The sequence below is a fragment of the Jaculus jaculus genome, chromosome 17 (assembly GCF_020740685.1).
Source record: "Jaculus jaculus isolate mJacJac1 chromosome 17, mJacJac1.mat.Y.cur, whole genome shotgun sequence".
Taxonomy (NCBI): Eukaryota; Metazoa; Chordata; class Mammalia; order Rodentia; family Dipodidae; genus Jaculus; species Jaculus jaculus.
Window position 1 is genome coordinate 59608369 of NC_059118.1, and position 23261 is coordinate 59631629.

A 23261-nucleotide genomic window follows, 5' to 3' on the forward strand; every position below is an offset into this window, starting at 1 on the left:
ATATTTTATTTAGCCAGGTGTGGTGGTCTTTAATCCCAGCACCCAGGAGGCAGAGATAGGAGAATCTCTGTGAGTTCAAGACCACCCTGAGATGACATAGTGAATTCCAGGTCAGCCTGAGCTAGAATGAGACCCTACCTTGACAAATCAAGTATATACATATAGATATATATATACATACATACATACACACACACACACACACACACACACACACATATAATTTAAAGCCAGGCATGGTGGCATGCACCTTTAATCCCAGCACTCTGGAAGTAGAGATAGGAGGATCACCACGAGTTCAAGGTCAGCCTGAGACTACATAGTAAATTTCAGGTTGTCCTAGGTTAGATAAGTAGATAAATAAATAAAGTACAGTATAAAATATTTATTATTTATGTGCAAGCAGAGCGAGACAGAGGGAGAATGGGTGCCCCAGGGTCTCTTGTCACTGCGGATGATCTGCAAACACGTGCGCCACGCCCTGCATCCGCCTGTACACGGGCGCTGACTGGGAAGTTAAACTCGAGCCAGCAGGCTTTGCAAGCAAGTGCCTTTAACCACTGAGCCATCACTCCAGCCCCCGTCCTTTGACTGTTTCCTTGTTGGGACAAAAGTCAGTCTAAAGGAGGAAGGGTTGACTTGAGCCCGCTGTCCGTCACAGCAGAGGCGGCCTGGCAGCGGGAGCTTGTTGCTACTGGACACATTTCGTCTGAAGTCAGGAAGCCAAAAGCAGTGAATGCTGGTGTTCAGCTGTCCTCTTCCTTACAAAAAATTAAATATTGTATTTTTATTTGTTTATTGAAGAGAAAAAGGACAGGGCAGATATAGAGAGAATGGGCGCACCAGGGTCGCCCAGCCACTGCAGATGAACTTCAGGTTCACGTGCCACCTTGTGCATCTGCCTTATGTGGGTCCTGGGGACTTGAACCTAGGTCCTTAGGCTTTGCAGGAAAGTACCTTAACCACTAAGCCATCTCTCCATCCCTTACTCTCCTTTTTATTGAGCCCAGGACCAGAGCCCATGTAAAAGCCATGCCCACAGTAGGGTGTTTTTTTTTTCCCCACCTCAATTTACGTGATGTAGGAAGTACATGCAAAGAGATGTTTCTATGGTGTCTAAATCTTGTCCGGTTGACAACCAGAGATTAGCCATCACACTTGTTAGTGGTGGGCAGAGTATCCCAAATGACAGATGCACATGAATTAAATTTGGCAATGTGTGCATGAGCTAAACGTGGGTCTAATGAGTTGTTTCTATGCTTTCACAGGCACTGAAGCACCCATATTTTCAGGTGGGCCAGGTCCTGGGTCCTTCCACCCAACATCTAGAACAGAAACAGACGTTAAACAAGCAGCTGCAGCCCTCAGAATCCAAGCCCGCTGTAGCTGAACCAGACCCGAAGCCTCTGCCTGGCATAGTGGATCCGACGGTTGGACAGCCCCCTCTGAAACACAGCCACCAGCCGCTGCAGAGCATCCAGCCCACACCGAACACAGGGGCCCAGCCACCTCCAAAGCAACAGGGTCCCCAGAAACCACAACAAACACTGTTTCCGAGTATCCTCAAAACTGTGCCGACCGTGAGTAGCCAATAATGGGCATTGGGTGACACAGGCCGAGCAGTTCAGTGAGGGTTCTGTCTGCGCCGGTCCATGAGGCTGGGGAAGAGATGAAAGACAGGCAGGGAGATGGCTCAGTGGTTAATTGCTCACTTGCTTGCAAGCCTGCTGGCCCAGAGTTTGCATGCTACAGACTTTGGTTAAGAATTCAAAGACAGAGCTGGAGAGATGGCTTAGCGGTTAAGCGCTTGCCTGTGAAGCCTAAGAACCCCGGTTTGAGGCTCAGTTCCCCAGGACCCACGTTAGCCAGATGCACAAGGGGGCGCACCCATCTGGAGTTCGCTTGCAATAGCTGGAGGCCCTGGCGTGCTCTCTCTCTCTCTCTCTCTCTCTCTCTCTCTCTCTCCCCCCCCCATCCCTCCCTCTTTCTCTGTCTGTCACTCTCAAATAAATAAATAAATAAATGACAAAAAAAAAAAAAAAGCCTGGCGTGGTGGCACATGCCTTTAATCCCAGCACTTGGGAGGCAGAAGTAGGTGGATCACCATAAGTTCAAGGCCACCCTGAGACTACATAGTGAATTCCAGGTCAGCCTGGGAAAGAGTGAGACCCTACCTCAAAAAAACAACAAAAATGGGCTGGAGAGATGGCTTAGTGGTTAAGCACTTGCCTGTGAAGCCTAAGGACCACAGTTCAAGGCTCAATTCTCCAGGACCTATGTTAGCCAGATGCACAAGGGGGCGCATGCATCTGGAGTTCTTTTGCAGTGGCTGGAGGCCCTGGTGCACCCCATTCTCTCTCTCTCTCTCTCTCTCTCTCTCTCTCTCTCTCTCTCTCTCTCTCTCTCTCTGCCTCTTTCTCTCACTATCTGTCACTCTCAGCTAAATAAATAAAAATGAACAAAAAAATTTTAAAAAATAAAACAATTGGGCTGGAGAGATGGCTTAGCGGTTAAGCGCTTGCAAGGACCCCAGTTCGAGGCTCGGTTCCCCAGGTCCCACATTAGCCAGATGCACAAGGGGGCGCACGCATCTGGAGTTCGTTTGCAGAGGCTGGAAGCCCTGGCGCGCCCATTCTCTCTCTCTCCCTCTATCTGTCTTTCTCTCTGTGTCTGTCGCTCTCAAATAAATAAATTAATATTTAAAAAAATTTCAGAGATAACGTATTTGTGCACAGACTGACTTGTGGAGTTGTTTGCTTTTCTGAGTTCTAGCTCAGAAAGTATAGCTTTTCATTTTTACTTTCTTCTTTGAATGCTGGCATACATCTGAAGTGTACCTACCCTGACATTCTGGGGCTCTTCCACCTTTGTCCCAATAAACCCACTTTGCCTTGAAAAAAAAAAAAAAAACAGGGAACATAGAAATGGTTCAGGCATTAAGGCACTTGCCTGCAAAGCCTAACGACTCGGGCACAAAGTGGTGCATACTTCTGGAGTTTGTTTGCAGAGGCCAGAGCCTCTGGCACACCCATTCTGTCTGTCTCTCTTCTCTCTATATCTTTATACTTGCAAATAAATAAATAAAAATATTTTTAAATAGGGCTAGAGAGATGGCTTAGTGGTAAGGTGCTTGCCTGAGACACCTAAGGACCCATGTTTGTGTCTCCAGGTCCCACTCAAGTCAGATGCACAAGATGACACAAGGCGCAAGGTCGCACATGTGCACAAGGGGGCGCACGCGTCTGGAGTTCAATTTCAGCGGCTGGAGGCCCTCGTGTGCCAATTCTTTCTTTCACTCTCACTTTCTCACATAAAAAAAGAAAAGGCCAGTCTGTTGGGCTTGTCTCAAAAAAAATTTTTTTTAGGGCTGGAGAGATGGCTTAGCGGTTAAGCGCTTGCCTGTGAAGCCTAAGGACCCCGGTTCGAGGCTCGGTTCCCCAGGTCCCACGTTAGCCAGATGCACAAGGGGGCGCACGTGTCTGGAGTTCGTTTGCAGTGGCTGGAAGCCCTGGCGCGCCCATTCTCTCTGTCTCTCTCTCTCTCTCTGCCTCCTTCTCTGTCTGTTGCTCTCAAATAAATAAATAAATAATGAACAAAAATGTTTCTAAAAAAATTTTTTTTTTAATAAAGTAGGGCTACAAAAATTGCTTAGCAGTTAAAGCACTTGCCTGCAAAGCCAAAAGACCCAGGTTTGATTCCCCAGTATCCACGTAATGGCAGGTGCAAAAGTTGGCACATGCATCTGAAGCTCATTTGCAGGGTGGCTAGAGGCCCTGGAACACCCTTTCTCTCTCTCTCTCTCTCTCTCTCTCTCTCTCTCTCTCTCTCTCTCTCTGCCCACACACACTCTTTGTCAAATAAATAAATAAAAACAAAATATTTTTATGGATTTTGTTTATTTTTAAAAATTTTTTTTTGTTTATTTTTATTTATTTATTTGAGAGTGACAGAGAGGAAGAGTAGAGAGAGGGAGAGAGAGAGAGAGAATGGGCACGCCAGGGCTTCCAGCCACTGCAAACGAACTCCAGACGCATGCGCCCCCTTGTGCATCTGGCTAACGTGGGTCCTGGGGAATCGAGCATCGAACTAGGGTCCTTAGGCTTCACAGGCAAGCGCTTAACCACTAAGCCATCTCTCCAGCCCAGATTTCGTTTATTTTTATTTATTTATTTATTTATTTGAGAGCAACAGACAGAGGGATAAAGAGGCAGAGAGACAGACAGAGAGAGAATGGGCATGCCAGGGCCTCCAGCCACTGCAAAGGAACTCCAGATGCGTGCGCCCCCTTGTGCATCTGGCTAACGTGGGTCCTGGGGAATCGAGCCTGGAGCTGGGGTCCTTAGGCTTCACAGGCAAGCACTTAACCACTAAGCCATCTCTCCAGCCCAAAAACAAAATGTTCTTTTTTTTTTTTTTTTTTTTTGGTTTTTTCGAGGTAGGGTCTCACTCTGGCTCAGGCTGACCTGGAATTCACTATGTAGTCTCAGGGTGGCCTCGAACTCTCGGCGATCCTCCTACCTCTGCCTCCCAAGTGCTGGGATTAAAGGCGTGCGCCACCACGCCCGGCATCTTTTAAAAAATGAATTTGGCAGCCAGGTGTGGTGGCTCACTCCTTTAATCCCAGCCCTCAGGAGGCGGAGCTAGGAGGATTGCCATGAGTCTGAGGCCAGCCTGAGACTACATAATGAATTCCAGGTCAGCCTGAGCCAGAGTGAGACCTTACCTCAAAAAACAAAAAACAAAAAACAAAACAAACAAACAAAAAAAAAAAAAAAAGAATTTGGCTTCCACTAGCATTTAATAGAAGCTTTTTGCTCTTCTAGAAAGACAGCCTTGTAGGTATTTGAGAATAGCCCTTTCTCTAGGTGGCACATGCTCAATTTCCTTATGGCTCTGCAAGTGACATTGTTCACTGGCATGCTCCTAAGTCCCCTTACCATCCTGCTTCTCACTAACTGAAAGCAGATTGTGTGGACAGGGAGTATGAAACAAGCTGAGTCACTTCCAGAAAACAAAGGCCATACATGTCACCAAGGATTACATCAACTAGCCCCCACCCCCAAGACACACACTTTGCAAGGTGCATACATCCGGTGCTCACACACATGGAGCCATATTCACTGAGTAGTTTCAAAGCTTTGCACTGGTCGGAGTCCTGGGTATATTCAGTACCTAATAACCTAGCCCTAAATGTTCACGTGACTAATACGTCCTAGAACTGGGGTTGAGAATTCTGCCAACAAAAAATGTCTGATTCTTTTTTAAAATGTTTACTTATTTGCATATTTATTTGAGAGAGAGAGAATAGGTGTACCAGGACCTCCAGCCACTGCAAATGAACTCCAGGTGCATGTGCCACCTTGTGCATCTGCCTTATGTGGGTCCTGGGGAGTTGACCCTGGGTCATCTGGCTTTGTCGGCAAGTGCTTTAGCCACTAAGCATCTCTCCAGCCCTGATTGTTTCCTTTTTTAAATAAATGTTTCTGCAAGATACATAATTTTTATTTCAATTTGCATATGCAATGTCTAGAATTCAAAAGGTTATGAGACTCACTCATACTCCCCAAAGCCAAGTTGCACTTGAACCCAAATTTTCTCTCATTCTGCCCAGCTGGTTGTCATCCATGGGTTTATTTAGCTGTCTGTTGCTTGTCCTGTGTCTTCCTGATGATTAGAAGAGCATGGAGCTCTTGGGCAGGCAAATAGAACTTTCTAGATGGATACCACTCTTGTAACCTTTTAAGTTACTAAACTACATACTGACTCACCTTCACTGTCCTGGTGTCATCATTTCATTGGGAAGGATCTTAGGAGAACTATGACACCAGCTGACACAGCACAGCTGGGCTAAGTGTAACCTGTTATGTTCCCCACGCGGCTGGATCTCCAGAGCTCCTCATTCTGATTGGTTTGGAGGTTGTTCACCCTGACAAAGAACATAACAGCATAGAGGTTAACACAAGTCACTTCTCATCATCACCCCTCAGTGATGCCATCAGCTTCCTGCAGGAGCAAAACATTCCTTCAACATCTTGTTGGCAATGCAGCTTCCCTTCCTTCCATGTCTATTCCTCATTCAGAATTGCATTTTACTTCCCCTCTCACCACTCACCCACAGCAGGACCCAGTAGACACTTCAGCCTCACTGTCTCTCCCCTCTCACCACCTCACCCACAGCCACTTCTAGGCCTGCGACACCATTTATGCATTTTTTTCCTTCTTCTCTCTGTGGGAGGTAGGGTGGTGCTGGGATGGACCCAAGGCCTTGCATATGCTAAGCATACATTCTACTATAGACCTTACTTCCACCCCGTCCCTTTACCGTACCTTGTCTGTCTGTAAATTCGTTCAGTTGCCCAAACAGCCAGCAGCCATTGCATTGCCGTTACCTACAGTACCTGGAACAGTCATATGTGACACAGGTTTGGCACCTATAAGTTGTACCACACAATCTAGCCATGTGTAGGCCAGTCCTTCTAGGATTGTGTCCGAATGTCCTGTGATGTGCATGCATGACAGATATCTGTGCGTGCACTTCTAGAACATGTTCTGTCATTGACAAGTGACTGGGTGAAGGCCCTTAGGGCTGGGACTGTTGTGTCTGACCTAATTATTGTGCATAGAAGGTGTCCCGCAGATGACCAAAGATGATGGTGCTTGGTTCTTCCTCACAGAAGGCAGTTGGCTCCCTGGGTCATAAAGGCTCTAGGAGACGGTGGGGTCAGACTGTCTTCAGGTCCGGAGACAGCTGGGAAGATGACTGTGATTTCAGAGCCTCCCGTTCCAAGAAGACAAGCCAGAGCGTCATGAAAGAAAAGAAGAAGAGAGATTCTCCATTTCGGTAAGAGTTTACATTCCTTGGGAAAAAGTATTGTACCACATATCAACTTTATTTCAGTCACTAGATGAAATGAAGACCTTAAAAGACAAACTTGGCTTAAAATAATGTTCTACAGGACCCAAAACTCTTTTTTTCTATTTTTTTATTATTGACAACTCCCATAACTTGTCAGTTAGACAGTAAGCCATGACAGTTCCCTCCCTCTACTTTCCCCTTCACAACTAACTCTCCATCACATCCCCTCCCCCTCTTAATCAGTCTCTCTTTTAGTTTGATGTCATCATCTTTTCCTCCTATTATGATGGTCTTGTGTAGGTAGTGTCAGGCACTGAAAGGTCATGGATATCCAGGCCATTTCGTGTCTGGAAGAGTGCCTTGTAAGAGTCCTATCCTTCATTTGGCTCTTACATTCTTCCTGCCTCCTCTTTCACAATGGAGCCTTGGGAGGTGTGATAGATAATGTCTCAGTGGCTGAACACTCCTCTGTCACTTCACAGCACCATGGTGCCTTCTGAGTCATCCCAGAGGTCACTGCCATTTGAAAAGAGAAACTTCTGTAACCAAAAGTGAAAGTAGTATTAATATATGGGTATGAACATTAAGAGAAGTGCTTACAGGGCAGGCTGGTGAGCACAGTGTCTACATTCACCCAGATACCAGCAGGTACTCCATCCCTAGGGCTCATGACTTCCCCATCATAGGATTTCAATACCAGGCATGCGTTCCCTCCCATGCAGCAGGCCTCCAGCACAGTTAGAAAGCAGTTGGTTTCCCCCATAATAGACATGCCACTACTGTACCCGTTGGCTCATTTGGCCTGGCTGGCCCAACTTAAAGCTTGCAGTGTCCACTGTGGAGTATCTTCACTGATGACTTCTCTCTCTCATGGAGCTGCATGCAACATGGCTTTTTCCAGCTTTCTATCAGCTGAAGACCCAGAAGTCTTTATTCTGCCAGGCGTAGTGGTTCATGTCTTTCATCCCTACACTTAGGAGGTTGAGGTAGGGAGGATCGCCATGAGTTTGAGACCAGCCTGGAACTACAGAGTGAGTTCCAGGTCAGCCTAGGTTGGAGTAAGACCCTGCCTCAAAAGTACATACAAAATAATTCTTTATTCATGCCTTGTATAAGGTTAGGTTCTTGACTTCTCACAGTAATGGATCACCAGTGAGCAGTGTGTGTAGGGACTATCTGCCTGAGTATAAATTCCTCTATCCCACTTCCCTGGCCATGAGTGGTCTTCCTGCATTACAGACCCCCTCCTGCAACAATTGCAGGAAATTCAAGGAAAGACAGAACATGGTGTACACAGGCAGGCTGCTCTGGCATATTCAGTATCAGAAATGATTATCTGTGCTGGAAAATCCTTGGAAGAAGTTGTCAGTGGGCAATCCTGCCAGCAAAGGGCTCTGATGGTTTGTCACTGGCTCATTGGAAAGGCCAGGTGGGGTGACACACACCTTTAATCCTAGCACTCAGGAGACAGAGGTAGGAGGATTGTTGAGTTTGAGGCCAGCCTGGAACTACACAGTAAGTTCCAGGTCAGCCTGGGCTAGAGTGAGACCCTATCTTGAAAACAAAACAAAATTATAAATGCATGAAAGGCTGGAGAGGAGTAGGAGAACAGACATGCTCATGCATGATTGCTTTCTTGTGCGGCTTTCTAGGCCTCCAGAGTCGGAAATGCCAGCCCCAGGCTCCAGCCACTCCACCGAGGAGGACAGGGGCTTGCATGCTGCTGTTCCCCCAAAGTCTGACACCGGCTTCCCAGCCACTTCAGTGGCTAAACAGTACTACCTGAAGCAGTCAAGATACCTTCCAGGTAAGTAAGAGAAGTACAGTCATGGCTTAATCAAAGCATTGAGAGGTAGAGGCAGGAGGATCAGAGTTCAAGGTCAGCCTGGATACATGAGGCCCTATCCCTCAAAAAAAAAAAAAAAAAAAAACTATTTCCAACTAACTAGACCATATAGACAGATTTGACAGGTGGCTTGGAATAGCTTTTGAAAGAAGTGGGCGGGGGGGCCGCCAAGGCTGGAGAGATGGCTTAGAGGTTAGGATGCTTGTCTGTAAAGCCTAAGGACCCAGGTTCAAGTTCCCAGAACCCACAAGGTGACGAATGCATCTGGAGTTCAATTGTAGTGGCTGGAGGCCCTGGCGTGCCAGTTCTCTCTCTCTCTTGCTCACTATCTCTCAAAATGAAGTAAAAGGTCACCAGTGTGATAAAAATTATAATCCCAGGGTTCTTTGGTGGCTGTGCCTGTTACAAGGGACTTTTTGGACTTCCTTCCTCTTACCAGTGAGCTCTGTTTGAGAACAGCAAAGTGTGGCTCAGGGGTAGAGCTTGCCTAGCAAGTACAGGCCTAAGTTCTAACCAACCACAACACTACCAAAAGAAAGAAAGAAAAAAAAAATATATATATATATATATATATGTATACACACATACATATATGTGTGTGTGTTTAAAAGAAAACCGCAGGATAGGCAAAATGATAAGTATGCTCTCTCAAACAACCATCTTCCCCCACCGAGCAATGCACTTGGTAAATGCTACATTTTATTAAAGCAACTCAGTGCCCCATTGCAAATTCTTGCAAAGTGTAAAATTTTAAATACTGTTTCCTACTTGGTGTGATGTATATTGTTACAAACTCACTCTGGATGCTGAGTAGAGAGAGCATGGGACAGACCCCAAGTAGTGACATCCTGGTCAAGAAGCCATTGCACATGTCCAGCTGGGAGTTTGCTGGCTGGTGAGCTGGCGTGATGTCAGGGGTGGAAGGACGTTGTTAGCTTCTGAGTGTCTGTCTTGGCAAAAAGCTGGGCTGGCTTTGGCTGAGAATAGGGTGGTTCAGGCGGTCGGGAGCGAGGAGCTGGGGAAGCGCACACTGAGCCTCGAATGCCCGCCCAACCTCTGGGTAATTCTTTATTATTATTATTATTTATTTACTAGAGAGGGAGAGAGGGAGAGAGGGAGGGAAAGACGGGTGTGCCAGGGCCCCTAGCCCGTGCAGATGAAGTCCAGACACATGCACCACCATGTGCAGCTTACATGGGTCCTGGAGAATTGAACCTGGGTCTTTAGGCTTCACAGGCAAGTACCTTAATGGCTAAGCCAATTCTCCAGCACCTCCCTCAATATCGGACTTGATCTGTCTAGTAGGAAATGGGGTGTGTGGGTCCAGAGTGTGGGGAAAGGGTCACACAGACAGGGGGAGCTTATAGCAGCATTTTGTTTTCTAGCTCCAGGTAAAAAGAAACAGGTTCAATTCTGTTTAATCTAAAAGGGAGCCAATTTTAAACAGTGCATGTCTGCACGATCTGTGCGTCTGAACCACATCACTTGTGCTTCCCCACCGTGGCCGGAAGGCGCATGGGTGCAGGTTCTGCCGTGAAAGCACCACCCACCCCTTCTCTGCCTTTTGGCTGAGGTCCTGTAAGAGATGAGGACCTTCCCATCCAGAGCCTGCTGGGGAAGGAGGAGTAGGGCAGGGAGAGAGGAGAGCAAGACCTGGCCAGCAGCTGGATGTATGATACTTCACATTTCTGGTATGCCTTTTGGGCATCCACCTGCATTTTAGTTCCAGGCATCTGATGGAAACCCCAGCGTGTTACTAGTAAAGTCTCTGGGACAGAAAAACTGAAGCTGAGGAAAGGCTTTAGAGATGAAGGGAGAGCAGGTTAGTGCTGCCCTCACCTGTGGGCAGAGAAACTTTCTGCAGATAGCAATGATACCTGGGGACACTCAAAACTCGTCAAAGAGTGGAGAGTAAGTGACTATTGAGTCCTCAGAAGTAAATAAGAGGTCTGCCCCCACCCCCTTCCAGGCTCAGGGAGCACTGGGGAAGAGAGAAAGAACGAATGTAAGAGCCAGAGGAGGGCAAGGAGTGCTGTGGAACACAGCCTTCCAGACGTGACGTGGCCGTTGTTCCCTGCACAAGACTGCAAAGTGTTGGGACCATCAACATTCCATCATGGAGGAGGGAGGAGGAAAAGGAAACCAAAACAGAGCGAGACTAGTCAGAAAGCAGGGGTTCCGTGAAAGGGAGCTAGGGAGGGGAGCGAGATCAGGTAATGGCAGGGGACTATGATCAAGCACATTATATACACATATGGAAATTGTCAATACAGGTAGTATTCAAAAAGAAATCAGGCCAAGCATGGTGGCGCATGCCTTTAATCCCAGCACTTGTGAGACAAAGGTAGGAAGATCGCCGTGAGTTTGAGGCTAGACTAAGGATACAGAGTGAATTCCAAGTCAGCCTGGGCTAGAGTGAGACCCTAACTCAAAAAAAAAAAAAAAAAAAAAAGAAATGAGGGGCTAGAGAGATGGCTTTGTAGTTAAGGTGTTTGACTGCAAAGCCAAAGGACCCAGGTTCGATTCACCAGAACCCATGTAAGCCAAATGCACAAGGTGGTGTATATGCATCTGGAGTTCATTTGCAGAGGCTGGAGGCCCTGGCTTGTTCATTCTCTCTCTCTCTCTTTCTCAAATAAATAAAATATATATTTTTTTTTAAAAAAAAGAGGAGATGATGGCTGGGGAGATGGCCCAATGGCTCCCAGTGCGTGCATGCACAGCTGACTGCCGAGGTTCATTTTTCCAGTACCCCATGCAAAGATGCACAAAGGAGCACATATGTCTTGAGTGCATTTGGGTCAACAAGAGGCTCTGGCATATTCTCTCTCTCTTTCTTGTAAATATATTTTTTTAATTTTTTTTGTTTATTTTATTTATTTATTTGAGAGCAACAGACAGAGAGAGAGAAAGAGGCAGATAGAGAATGGGCGCGCCAGGGCCTCCAGCCACTGCAAACGAACTCCAGACGCGTGTGCTCCCTTGTGCATCTGGCTAACGTGGGTCCTGGGGAATTGAGCCTCAAACCGGGGTCCTTAGGCTTCACAGGCAAGCACTTAACCGCTAAGCCATCTCTCCAGCCCCGTAAATATATTTATTGAAAAAAAATAAGCCGGCATGGTGGCGCACACCTTTAATCCCAGCACTTGAGAGGTAGATGTAGGAGGATCACCGTGAGTTCAAGGCCACCCTGAGACTACATAGTGAATTCCAGGTCAGCCTGAGCTAGAGTGAGACCCTATCTCAAAAAAAAAAAAAAAAAAAAAGAAAAAGAAAAATATTAAGTGAGGGACTGGGAAGATGGCTCAGCAGTTACAGACACTTGTTTGCAAAGCCCAGGTTCAACTTCCAAGCCACCCACATGAGCCAGATGCAAGAAAGTGGTACAAGCACCTGGTGTATACACACACACAAGAAAACCTTTTAAAATGAATGGGGTATACAATAGGAGGTAGCCAGGCATGGTGGTGCAGACCTTTAATCCCAACACTTGCGAGGCAATTGGAGGAGGATCGCTGTGAGTTCAAGGACAGCCTGAGACTACATAATGAATTCCAGGTCAGCCTGGGCTAGAGTGAGACTACCTTGAAAAACCAAGAAAACCCAAAAACACAAAGACAATAGGAGGTATAGTAGTGCAGGGCAAACGATGGTATTGGGGAAAGTGACATAAACAGAGGGAATCAAGGCTTCTGGGTGGCACTTCCGTGCTGGTAAGGAGAAAGGTGGTCATGTGCACATGAGAAGCTGACATGATGTTTTCAGGGCAAAGCAAAATCCTGTAGCTCTGGAAGACCCAAGTGGCTTCTTTTGCTGCCGGTGGTAGTGGTGGGTCTTTTAAGCCAAGTCAAACATAAAAGGTCTTATATCAACCCTTGGGGTTATGGGAGCTCTAGAGTTGTACCATATAATTGCACAGTGTTCCAAATCGGTGACATTGGCTTTCAGGGAAAGAGACATAAATGTCACGGTTACGACCTACTTGCTGCGACTGTGTGCTTGGAACAAGACCCCGAGGTTCTGTTTCTGCTGCTCACAATGAGGCTCCAGTCATCAGTCATGTAAACATGAGTTACTCGCTTGCTGGCGGAGCGTTACAAACAGGGTATTAAGTGGAAACACTGCCAGTCTCTCAGGCAGAACTAGACCCTCCAAGCAGGAGCCAGTGTTGCACTTCTGGCCGGCAGAGCCCTCACTTCACAGCTCTTTGGAAACCACTTATCGCTGGCTTCCTGCCTTCCACCCTGACTACTCTGTGAGCTGTTGTGTGTCTCTCCTACTCCGTTTTCAACTGATGACCGCCACACATGGCGTCCTACAGAACCGGACCCTGCTCCCTCTCTCAGCCACCCTCACGTCACCCAGTCGCACCGCTCTCCGCCCTGGTGCAGGCTGCAGCTCAGCTCAGGTTACCTTTTGCGAAAGATTCCGTTGTTTCTGTGACTTCCTCCTCCTCCTAATTCCTCTAATCTGTGGGCACACAGCTGACGTCGCCTTCTCCTTCTCGCGTGGAAGAAACAAGGGAATAGATGCTGGTTCATTTTGCTCACCACTTTTCTTCAGCGCCTCATACACAGCCCAACATGATGTAAATACTTGCTAAGTGATTATTTTCCGGGGGATGGCAGGGGATTTCAAGGCAGGACTTCTCTCTAGTCCAGGCTGACCTGGAATTCACTATGGAGTCTCAGACTGCCCTCAAACACACAGCGATCCTCCTACTTCTGCCTCCCAAGTGCTGGGCTTAAAGGCATGCACCACGATGCCCAGCAGAAAGAGAAAATGGGTGTGTCAGGGCCTCTAGCTGCTGCAAAGGAACTCCAGACACGTGCCACTGTGGGCTTTTGGCTTTATGTGGGTACTGGGGAATCGAACTCCAGCCGTTACAGTCAAGCACCTCAATCACTGAGCCATCTCTCCAGCCCACTAAGTGATTTTTTTAAAATCATCTTTGTGTCAAGAAATTATCTTTCATGTAATGATATGCATCATTATAACTTCAAAGGATATTTCTGCCTCTTCCTGTTTGGTGTATAGAAGATGTCCAATAAAAGCACATTCACTAATAATTTACAATTCTCAAGCATATCTATTTCTAACAAAATTGGAGTCATTACATTAACCACGTGAGTTAAAACTAATTATTGTAACTAGTGTATGTATTTACTTTAACAATAAAACCCATCTATTTATGTTCTTGCCCGGGCTGAATTAACAGAATCATTTATTCACAGCCTATTTTGTTGCACTGCATTTATGAACACTGTGTTCGCCTAAAGAGACTTTTATTTTTCCCCTACTACCTTATACTTCCTTTTGAGTGGTGTGTGTGTGTTTGTGTCATTGTACGTGTGGTGTGTGTGTGGCGTATGTATGCGTATGGGCTGGTGGAACCTCACGTGCTCGCCTGTGGGAGCTGGAAGAAAGCATCACGTGTCCCCCTGCATCCCGCACCCACCCTCTTTTCCTTGCTACGCCCAGTCGTTGCTGCTTCCAGAGCTTGCCATTCATGAACTGCAGTCTCTAGTGGCCACAGGACTGGGCTTATAGACAGACATGCGTGGCCACGCCCACTTGTTTATGTGGATGTTGGAGATTGGGGTAGTTAAAGGCCCTAACCACTGATTCATCTCTCCAGCCTGCGTGAAGACTTTTAAGTATGAGTATTTGTAAACCACTTCATTTTTATTATCATTAATTGTTATTTTTTGACAACTCATACATGATTATAATTATTTGACCATATTCATCCCATGACCATCTCCTTTTTCTTTCTTAATCCCATTGAACTCTCATCTTCCCAGCTAGCCTTCCTCTTACTTCCATGTCTTTTTTTTTTTTTTTTCTGCTCACATGGGTGTGGGTTAAGGATTATGTTCCAGAGCATGGGATATACCAGTAAAGAAAATGTCTCCCCCTCCTCTAACAACCATTAACTGCCATCAGCTGCCAAGGGAGGGGTGGAGACTTGTGAGCCCCTTCCCTGTCCATGAGGGAATGCCAAAGGCCCCAGTGTTATGCACATCTTGTGCAGGGAACCACAGCCACTATGAGTTTATGAGCGCACTGCCCTTCTCATGTTTGAAGAAAGCATTCTACAACACTCCTCTGGCTCTTATACTCTTTCCACATCCCCTGAGCTTTGGAGGGGGTGATAAAGATGTCCCATGTAGGGCTGAGCACTCAGCATTTGCTTATTCTGAGCATTTAACCAGTTATGAACCCCAGGGGTAGCCAGCACTGACTGTAAAAGGCTTCTCTGACCAAAGCTGAGAGTAGCTCTAGTCTACAGGCCTAAACACAAAGATTTAAGGGCAATTTGATGAGCACATGTCCACTTAGCAAAACAACAGTAGTAGCTTCCACTCTGGGGCCTATGACCTGCCCCCGACTCAGCCACCAAAGCCACAGGCTTTAAACAGGTTCATATATCAGGCTTGAGTTCCTTCTTGTGGAGCAAGCATCAGATCCATTCAGAAAGAAGGTGCTACTCTGATGTTTTCTATTACATAACTTGTCAGGACCTAGAATCACCTAGGAAACAAGCCTCTGGACTTTTCAGTGCAGGGTTGTCTGTATTCCGTTAGCCTCTGGGCATAGCCACAAGGAATTATCTTGGTTAGGTTACTTGAAGTGGGTGGCACCATTCCATGATCCTGGGGTCCTAGACTGGATAAAAAGGAGAAATCGAGCTGAACTCTGTGCTTCCTCACTGTGGACTGGATGTGAGCAGCTGCCTCAAACTCCTGCCTTCCCCTGACCAAGATGGACTGTGACCTGGAACTGTGAGCTGAAATAAGCCCTTCCTCCCTTACACTGGTTTGTCCAATTGGGTTCACCAATGAGGAGGCAACAATACAGTCCTAACAGCCACGCCACTATTCCATCATTGGGCACATCCTGCCTGGCAGGTTAGTTAGGTAACGTGCAGGGTTTAATCATCACTTTTCAGTTAGCAAAGAAATGGGTTTCACTAGGACAGTTTCATACACGTAGACAATTGTACTGGCTCATGACCTCACATCCTCATGCCCTCTTTCACCTTCTGCCCTTACTTCCCCTTCCAGCTTTCATGTGCTGCATCCTCTTTTCCTCCAGATAATGCCCATTATATATAGTTCCATTTGTAGGTGTCTGATTAGAAGCCAAATCCATAAGGAGTTAGTCCTATAAGAAGTTTGGGCATCCTAGCTACAGATGATTGGGCTTCTGCGTGAGAATGAAAATACTTAGTAGCAGAGGCCAGTAAGTTAAAAAGGAGACATAAAGGGAAGAGAAAGGAAGGGAGGAGGGTACTTAATAGGTTGATATTGTATATATGTAAGTAAGTACAATGATTGAGTTGGGGAGGTAATATGATGGAGAATGGAATTTCAAAGGGGAAAGTGTGGAGGGGGGAGGGAGGGAATTACCATGGGATATTTTTTTCTAATCATGGAAAATGCTAATAAAATTTTTTAAAAAAGATTAGATCAGAAATTAATGAAATAAAAATAAAAAAATGAAAAAAAAAGAAGTTTGGGCATGGTGGCACACGCCTTTAATCCCAGCACTTGGGAGGCAGAGGTAGGAGGATGGCTGTGAGTTCAAGGCCAGCCTGTGCTATAGTGAGAGCCTACCTTGAAGAACAGCAATAAAAGGCCAAGAAGTTAGTCAGCCAGTGGCGTGCTGCCTTAGAGAATCAGTGAGGAGTGACTTTTGAAGCTCAACAGTCCAGGTTTCAAAAGAAACAGTATTATTAGACATCTCGTACGTGTGACGCCTTCCTAAGGAACTACTTGTGTGAAAAGAGAAAGCCCACACCGCCCAGAACAGTTTTGACGTCTAACTTCCCCAGTGACGTGCCGACAGCGACAGCAGTCAGTGAGTTCACAAGACCCAAAGGGGCCAAGGTGCGAGTCTAGCAGCTCACCCGCTCAACCGAATTTTCAGTCAAAAACAAACTCAAAAAGTATTAAGATTTTCTTTTTGTTGTTGTTGTTTTCTCTGAGGTAGGGTCTCACTTTAGCCTAAGCTGGCCTGGCTCTGACAGCGATCTGTGCCTCCCAAGTGCCGGGATGAAAAGTGTGTGCCACCATGCCTAACTCAGTATTCCGATCTCTGAAAGCAGGTTACAGGCACGCTGTGGGAGTCTGAATGTATGTCCCCCGTGAACTCAGGTGTTTTATTCAAGCTTGTGACTTGGCTCTCGAGCTGCCTGGTCGGGGCTAGATCTGAGTTCCAGCCCGAGGTGCTCACGGCGTCTGAGCTCTGGACTGCCCGCTGCTTGCTGCAGGCTTACCCTGCTGCTTTTCTGTTTCCTGGCTATCCAGTTGTTTCTCTCTGCTTAGATGTATGGAATCAGCTTCTCCCTCCACTGATGGAACTCTCTCCAGGTCTGTGAGCTTGAAATAAATCCTTTCCTCCCATAAAATGTGCCTGCTTTGGATGTTCATCTCAGCAACGTGAAAGCGGTCCACAACACATGGCTTTAATTTAATAAAGAGGATTTATTCATTTCATTTCAGAGACAAAGAACAAGAGACAGAGAATGAGACAGGGAATGAGTGTGCCAGGGCCCCCAGATGCAAGCGTCATTTGCGTGTCAGGTTTATGTGGATAATGGGGAACAGAACCTGGACCAGCAGGCCTTGCAAGCCTGCACCTTGAACCCCGAGCCCGTCTCCTCAGCCCTAAAAGCCTACCTTTGGATGATGAACATCAAAGCCCAAGGCCAAATTGAGATTTCAGAAAAAAATATAAAAATTTTAACCACCCTCTTTTCCAAGTGCATTTCCAACATCTTTTCAGCTCACAGGAGATAAGCTGTAGGGTTTTACTCTTGTCTCCTATATAAATAAGCATCCATCTGGATCTCTTCAGAACTTCTTTTTTTAAGATTTAAAAAAATATTTTAGGGGCTGGAGAGATGGCTTAGAGGTTAAGGTGTTTGCCTGCAAAGCCAAAGGACCTTGGCTCAATTGCCTGGGGCCCACGCTCAAGGGGGCACATACATCTGGAGTTCATTTGTAGTGACTGGAGACCCTGGCATGCTCCTTCTCTCTCTCTCTGACTCTTTCAAGTAAATAAATATATTTTAAAAATAAAAATATTTTTATTTTTATTTATTTATTTGAGAGAGAAAATGGACATGCCAAGGCCTCCAGCCACTACAAACAAACTGCAGACACATGCGCCATCTTGTGCATCTGGCTTATGTGGGTTCTGGGAAATCAAGCCTGAGTCCTTTGGCTTTGCAGGCAAGTGCTTTAACTGTTAAGCCATCTCTCCAGCCCCAGAACTTACTGAGTTCCATGAATCACAGGTCACATGTCTGCCCAACTGTGCCAGCTGCTCACCTCGGCTTTGAAATAAACAAACGTTAAGTGTTTGTTGTTATTATAGGAAGTGATTGTGTTATTATAGGAAGTGCTTGTGTTATTTTAGGAAGTGATTGTGGTCAGTATTCCAGGTTTCTTCTGGGGGAGCTTGGGATTGTGTTCATTTTTTTAATTATTTATTTATTTATTTATTCATTTGCAAGCAGAGAGAGAAAGAGAGAATGAATGGACATGCCAAGGCCTCTTGCCACTGCAAATGAATTCCAGATGCATGTGCCACTTGGTGCGTCTGGCTTTATATTGGTACTGGGGAGTCAAACCCAGGCTGGCAGGCTTTGCATGCAAATGTCTTGAATGCTGAGCATCTCTCCAGCCCCAGAGTTCATTTTTTAAAATTTCTGTATTTTTAATCTAAATTTATTTCTGGACTCTTATTCATAGAATTCTAGTCGTTTAAATGTGTATTTTTAAGTTTCTGATCACATTCCAACTTTTGAAATGACTGCTTTGTTCTTCTAAGGTGTAAACCCCAAGAACGTGTCCTTCGTGACCACTGGAAAGGATATCAACTCTTACTCTTGGAATAATAAGTTATTTCCTAAGCAACTGGGACCCATGGGGACAGAACTTGCTTTCAGAAGGAATAATGCAGGTAACACTAGAACCCATGTAAACTAGAAGAATGTGAGTGTACGCCACCTGCCTTCTGCAGACATGCGCTTTTAGTGCCCCACACCTGCTGGCTTCCGGGGAGGTCTGCCTAGTGCGCAGGGAAGTACACAGGTCATCCAGTTTTCGTGAGCCCTGGTAGCACTAAGTTTGTCAGCATCTCACCTTGCGGCCAGGTCTGAACCTGAATGGATTTGCTGCATTAGCAAGAGGTCAGACGTCTCTTAGGAACAAGTGAAGATGCTTTGTTTCCTCTTTCCTCCAAATGTAAGCATGTTGGGGTGTCAAAGGGACAGTTTAATATATTGAAGTCAGTGTAGACAAAGGAGGGGGCCCTCATGACTGGGGAGCAAGTCCTTTTTTTTCCATTTGAGAGAGGGGGAATTGGCACACAGGGCCTAAGCCACTGCGAACAAACTCCACATACTTGCACCACCTGGGTGCGTGTGTCACTTCTTGCATCTGGCTGACATGGGTTCTAGAGAGCTGAACCTGAGTCCAGAAGCTTTTCAGGCAACGTCTTAGCCACTAAGCCATTTCTCCTGCCCCATGAAAATCCTTTTTAAAGTCAGGTGGCCCAGTCCTTGGGAAGCTACTAGGAGTATGGCAACTCTGAGGCCAGTCTAAACTACCTGGAGAGATCCTGCCTAACCTCCTAAGATAGGTGGTTTTCAGTCCTAGACTTTTAGAAAATTGAAACAAGACTAATTGAACTGTTCGTTGATAGGTAATTTAAAATTATTTTTTGTCAGATATAGAGGTGCATGCCTTTAATCCCAGAATTCAAGAGGCAGAGGTTTGAAGGTAACCATGAACTCTAGGCCAGCCTGGAACTACAGAGTGAGTTCTAGGTCAGCCTGGGCTAGAGTGAGACCCTGCCTTAAAAAACCAAACCAAAAAAAAAAAAAAAAGTGAGCAGTACTGAGTCAAGCAAGCTTGCTGATGGCAGTGATAGTGAGAAAAGCTAGTGAGATGTTCTGATGTGACCTCAACATGCTGGCCTTGGTGACATGAGCTGACCTCAGGAGAGCTCTCAGCAAAGAAGTCGGTTATATGGCTGAGCTCGGCCCTGAATAGCATGCTCCAGCATAGACGTGGGTCCATGAGACTTTCTTTTTTCTGTTACAGAAGAAGTCCCTAAGTCAAGGTGGTTAGGAAACACCCGATGGGGACAGGACCATAGGTCAGCTGGGTCAAGCAAGGTCAGAACTGCAGGTTTCCAGAGCCATCAAATGACACTCTTGGCTTTGAATTGTGAAGCTCTTGGTCTGCTAAGAATATACTTTGAAGGTTCTGTTAATCAAAGGATGTTTGGTCAGACACAAGGGGTGGGCGAGTCACTTCTAAAGGGATTAAAACAGTCTCAGGATAGCTGAACTCTGGATCTGTGACAGTCTAAGTGTCCTCAGTCATGAAGTTCTAGTCAGTCACCAGCCATGTGGAATCTTCAATACAGATGTGGCTTTTTATTTCCTTAACAGATTGTTTTATTTCATATTAAGAACTCAGCTTACCCATCCACTCAGAGTTGAACTATCAGACAACACAGGTCCATAATTTACTTATTTTGCCTCAGTTACTTAAAAATGATATTCACAGACCCAACCAGTTACACAAATCAGTTAAAATGATAGCAGAGCAGCCTTGAGTCTTGAAAATAAACAATGGACATCAAATGAAAGCCTTTGTAACACATGGAGACACTTGCTCATTGTAAGAAGTCTTCCTGGATCTTCATTAACCACCTGACTCATTTTTCCTCTGCTTTCCTGTAACATTCTACTTGCTATTCATTCTTTCCTCCTTCCTTCTCTTCAGAAGAAAGCATAATCAAACCAATTGAAAAACTCTCATGCAATGAAAACTTTCCTGAAAAATTAGAGGAGCCACAAGGTAATTTCTGGTCATGACGAATGACCTGTGCTTTGACGCTCGTGTAGTTTTCCTCTCATCCTTCACCCCCGTTCGTCCTCTCATAGAAGGTCCAGGTGACTGTGCCGTGGAAAACCTCTTCCATCGTGAGTTCTGAGAGGGACTGGCTCTCTTCCAGCTCTTTGCTTCTTATCTTAAATTAATTTTGGCAATTTATGGAAATTGGAGAGATGCTTTCTTGAAAATCACTTTAAGAATATTTTCCAAGTTTGTGATCAGTATTCCTAGAATATTTTTAATTCTAATTCTGAAACTCTTTTCTTAAACATTAATGATCACTTAACAAAAATAAAGGCAGTGGATTTCCTAGTGGTTGGATGTCACTGGTTACCACAGGGCCAGCTACAAACCTCTGCACCCATGGCCACTTCAGATAACTGCCAAAGTGATTAAGAAGCGGTAATTGCCTGTCCCTTTTTCGTCCTTGGCAGCACCCTTCTGCAGTGAGAGGCGGTGTTACGTGACTGCTCGGTGCGAGGTCCCCATCTTGTCACTCGCTCTCCTCTGCAACTTTTTAAGCCAGTTTCTCCATCTAGAAGATGGAAGAGATGATGTTTCCCACCTGACCGTGCCCAGGACCTCTGTCCCTACACTAAGTATTTAACCCATCTGCTGTGGTAGGATGTGAGCAAGAGAGACGCAGACACTGTGGGATGTGACACCGGCTTCGACGTTTGCTGCTCCTAGAGCAGCACTTGAGCCCGGCCTCTGGGGAAGCAGCTCAGCCGTAACTGGCAGCTGACTCTGTCACTCTAGCTAACAAGCCCGTTCCCTTCTCTGCTGAACGAGGCTAACCGAGCTCCAGTCTGCCCATGGGCTACTGCGGGCTGCCCTTACCTCGTCTTCTCTGCTGCTGCGTCCCGCGCTGTCCTGGTGGCCACGCTCCCGGGCAGAGCTGAGCGCAGCCACCCACTGCGCCTCCCTGCCGTCCCTTCCTGCTGCGCTCGCATGCCCTCCTCTTCCACCGGCCACCACTCTGTGCCCTCCCCTCAGAGGGACCGCTGCCTTCCTTCCTGATGTTGCTGCCAGTCTGCCTGGGTCTCTGCGTGTTCTGCTGTCCTCAGGCCACAGCAGCAGAACCACCGGGCCCTGAACGCCACACATCTGTCTCCACACCAGCTTCCTTGCCCTGACTTGACTATGCTCATCACCTGCCTCTCCTCCAAACCCGATCTGCTCCCACAGTGCTGTTGAAAGCACCCCAGCTACCTGGGTTACAGCCATGGTACAGGGATACATTCCCCCCTTTCCCTGCCACCCCACACTGCAACCCATTCAGCTCTTTCCACCACCCCTGTGTCTGCTTGTTTCTTCATTTCCCCGACAGCAGTGACCTGCTTTTAGATGTGGGTCACTTGCTGGTCCTTGGTGGTGTCAGTGACAGTGACAATAACTGACATGTATCGAACATGAGTCTACGCTGAGAGCTTTGTCTGCATCTCAATCCGCACCTACAACAGCCCTGTGAGAACAAGCCCACTTAGAACAGCCTCACAAGGGGAGAAAAGACAGAGAACACTTAGAGAGAACCTACTGGAGGAAACCTGCCTCCCCACACATGCTAAGAACTGATGTTGTCGAAAGACTGTTGTGAGCCAGGCGTGGTGGGGCATGTCTTTTATCCCAGCGCTGGGGAGACAGAGGTAGGAGGATCGCTGTGAGTTCAAGGCCAGCCTGAGACTACATAGTGAATTCCAGGTCTAGAGCAAGACTCTATCTCAAAAAAAAAGAAAGAAAGAAACAAAGAAACAAACAAAAGCTCATTGTGTTGAGGGTGTGCTGAACAGAGTTTGGCCCTGAATTCAGATCCTAGCTTAGCGCTTTGGTAACTGGGAGAACTCACTCAGGCCAGACACTCACAGGCACAGAACCGCAGATGCACATGTCAGTGGTGCAGCTGAGAGATCTGTTCTGAGACCGAGGAAGGGGATCTGTAGCAAATGAAGCCTAGTAGATGCTCAGAAAGTAGCACGTAGCAGTGGTAAGAGTAGCATTCAGTGCTGTTCTGTGACACCTTACAACACCTCTGACTGTGAAACTTTGTGATGCGTCAATAGGCAATCTTGGAAGCTATGTGCCTTACAATCAGACAGGACACATGCCTTCCCTTCTCAAAAAAAAAGTGGGCTCAGCTGGCCAGAGGATCCATTTGGCACCTCTTGGTGCAACGACTTCAGGTAAGAACAGCCTCTGAGGCTGGTTTTAAGGTTTCTTTGCAGAAAGGAACTTTTTTTCCCCTTTCTATGTATATTAAGTCACTTTTCCTGAGTGAAGACTTTTAAATAAGTCTGACTTTATTAACAGAGTTCTAATTGCTTTTGTCAAAACATACTGGTTATCATCCAAAACTACAGTATGCAAGTGTGTAATTAAAGAAAGAGCTGGCCATCTGTGGCACAGGGCTTGATGAGAGTGGGCCACCTGCCCCTCATACTGCCTGATAGTGGGCAGTCCTGCACTGACGAGGAAATTAGCATCACATAGCTTACTTAAGGCCACCCAGCTAGAGGAGCCAGGCAGACTTAGGACTTCCAAAGTCAGCCTTCCTGTGCTGGGAGATGCGAGAAAGGCTTCTTGGAGCCTGGTGTCCAGCAGTTGGCTGGGAGTGAGAGTGTCCTACATGAGAGTGCCTGGTTCA

At 46.5% G+C, this 23261-nt stretch overlaps 1 protein-coding gene across 2 annotated transcripts in view; it reads left to right on the forward strand.

The window, feature by feature from the left end:
* The window catches only part of Mak (male germ cell associated kinase), a 77455-nt gene that overhangs the window by 48585 nt on the left and 5609 nt on the right, over positions 1-23261 (forward strand). The window contains exons 9-13 of one of the 2 annotated variants that reach the window (XM_045136862.1): positions 1269-1580; positions 6675-6841; positions 8509-8663; positions 18543-18674; positions 22681-22800. In XM_045136862.1, the coding sequence (XP_044992797.1) occupies positions 1269-1580; positions 6675-6841; positions 8509-8663; positions 18543-18674; positions 22681-22800 (886 nt within the window). The remainder of the gene's footprint in view (positions 1-1268; positions 1581-6674; positions 6842-8508; positions 8664-18542; positions 18675-22680; positions 22801-23261) is intronic. The other variant, XM_045136863.1, reaches the window with a different exon arrangement.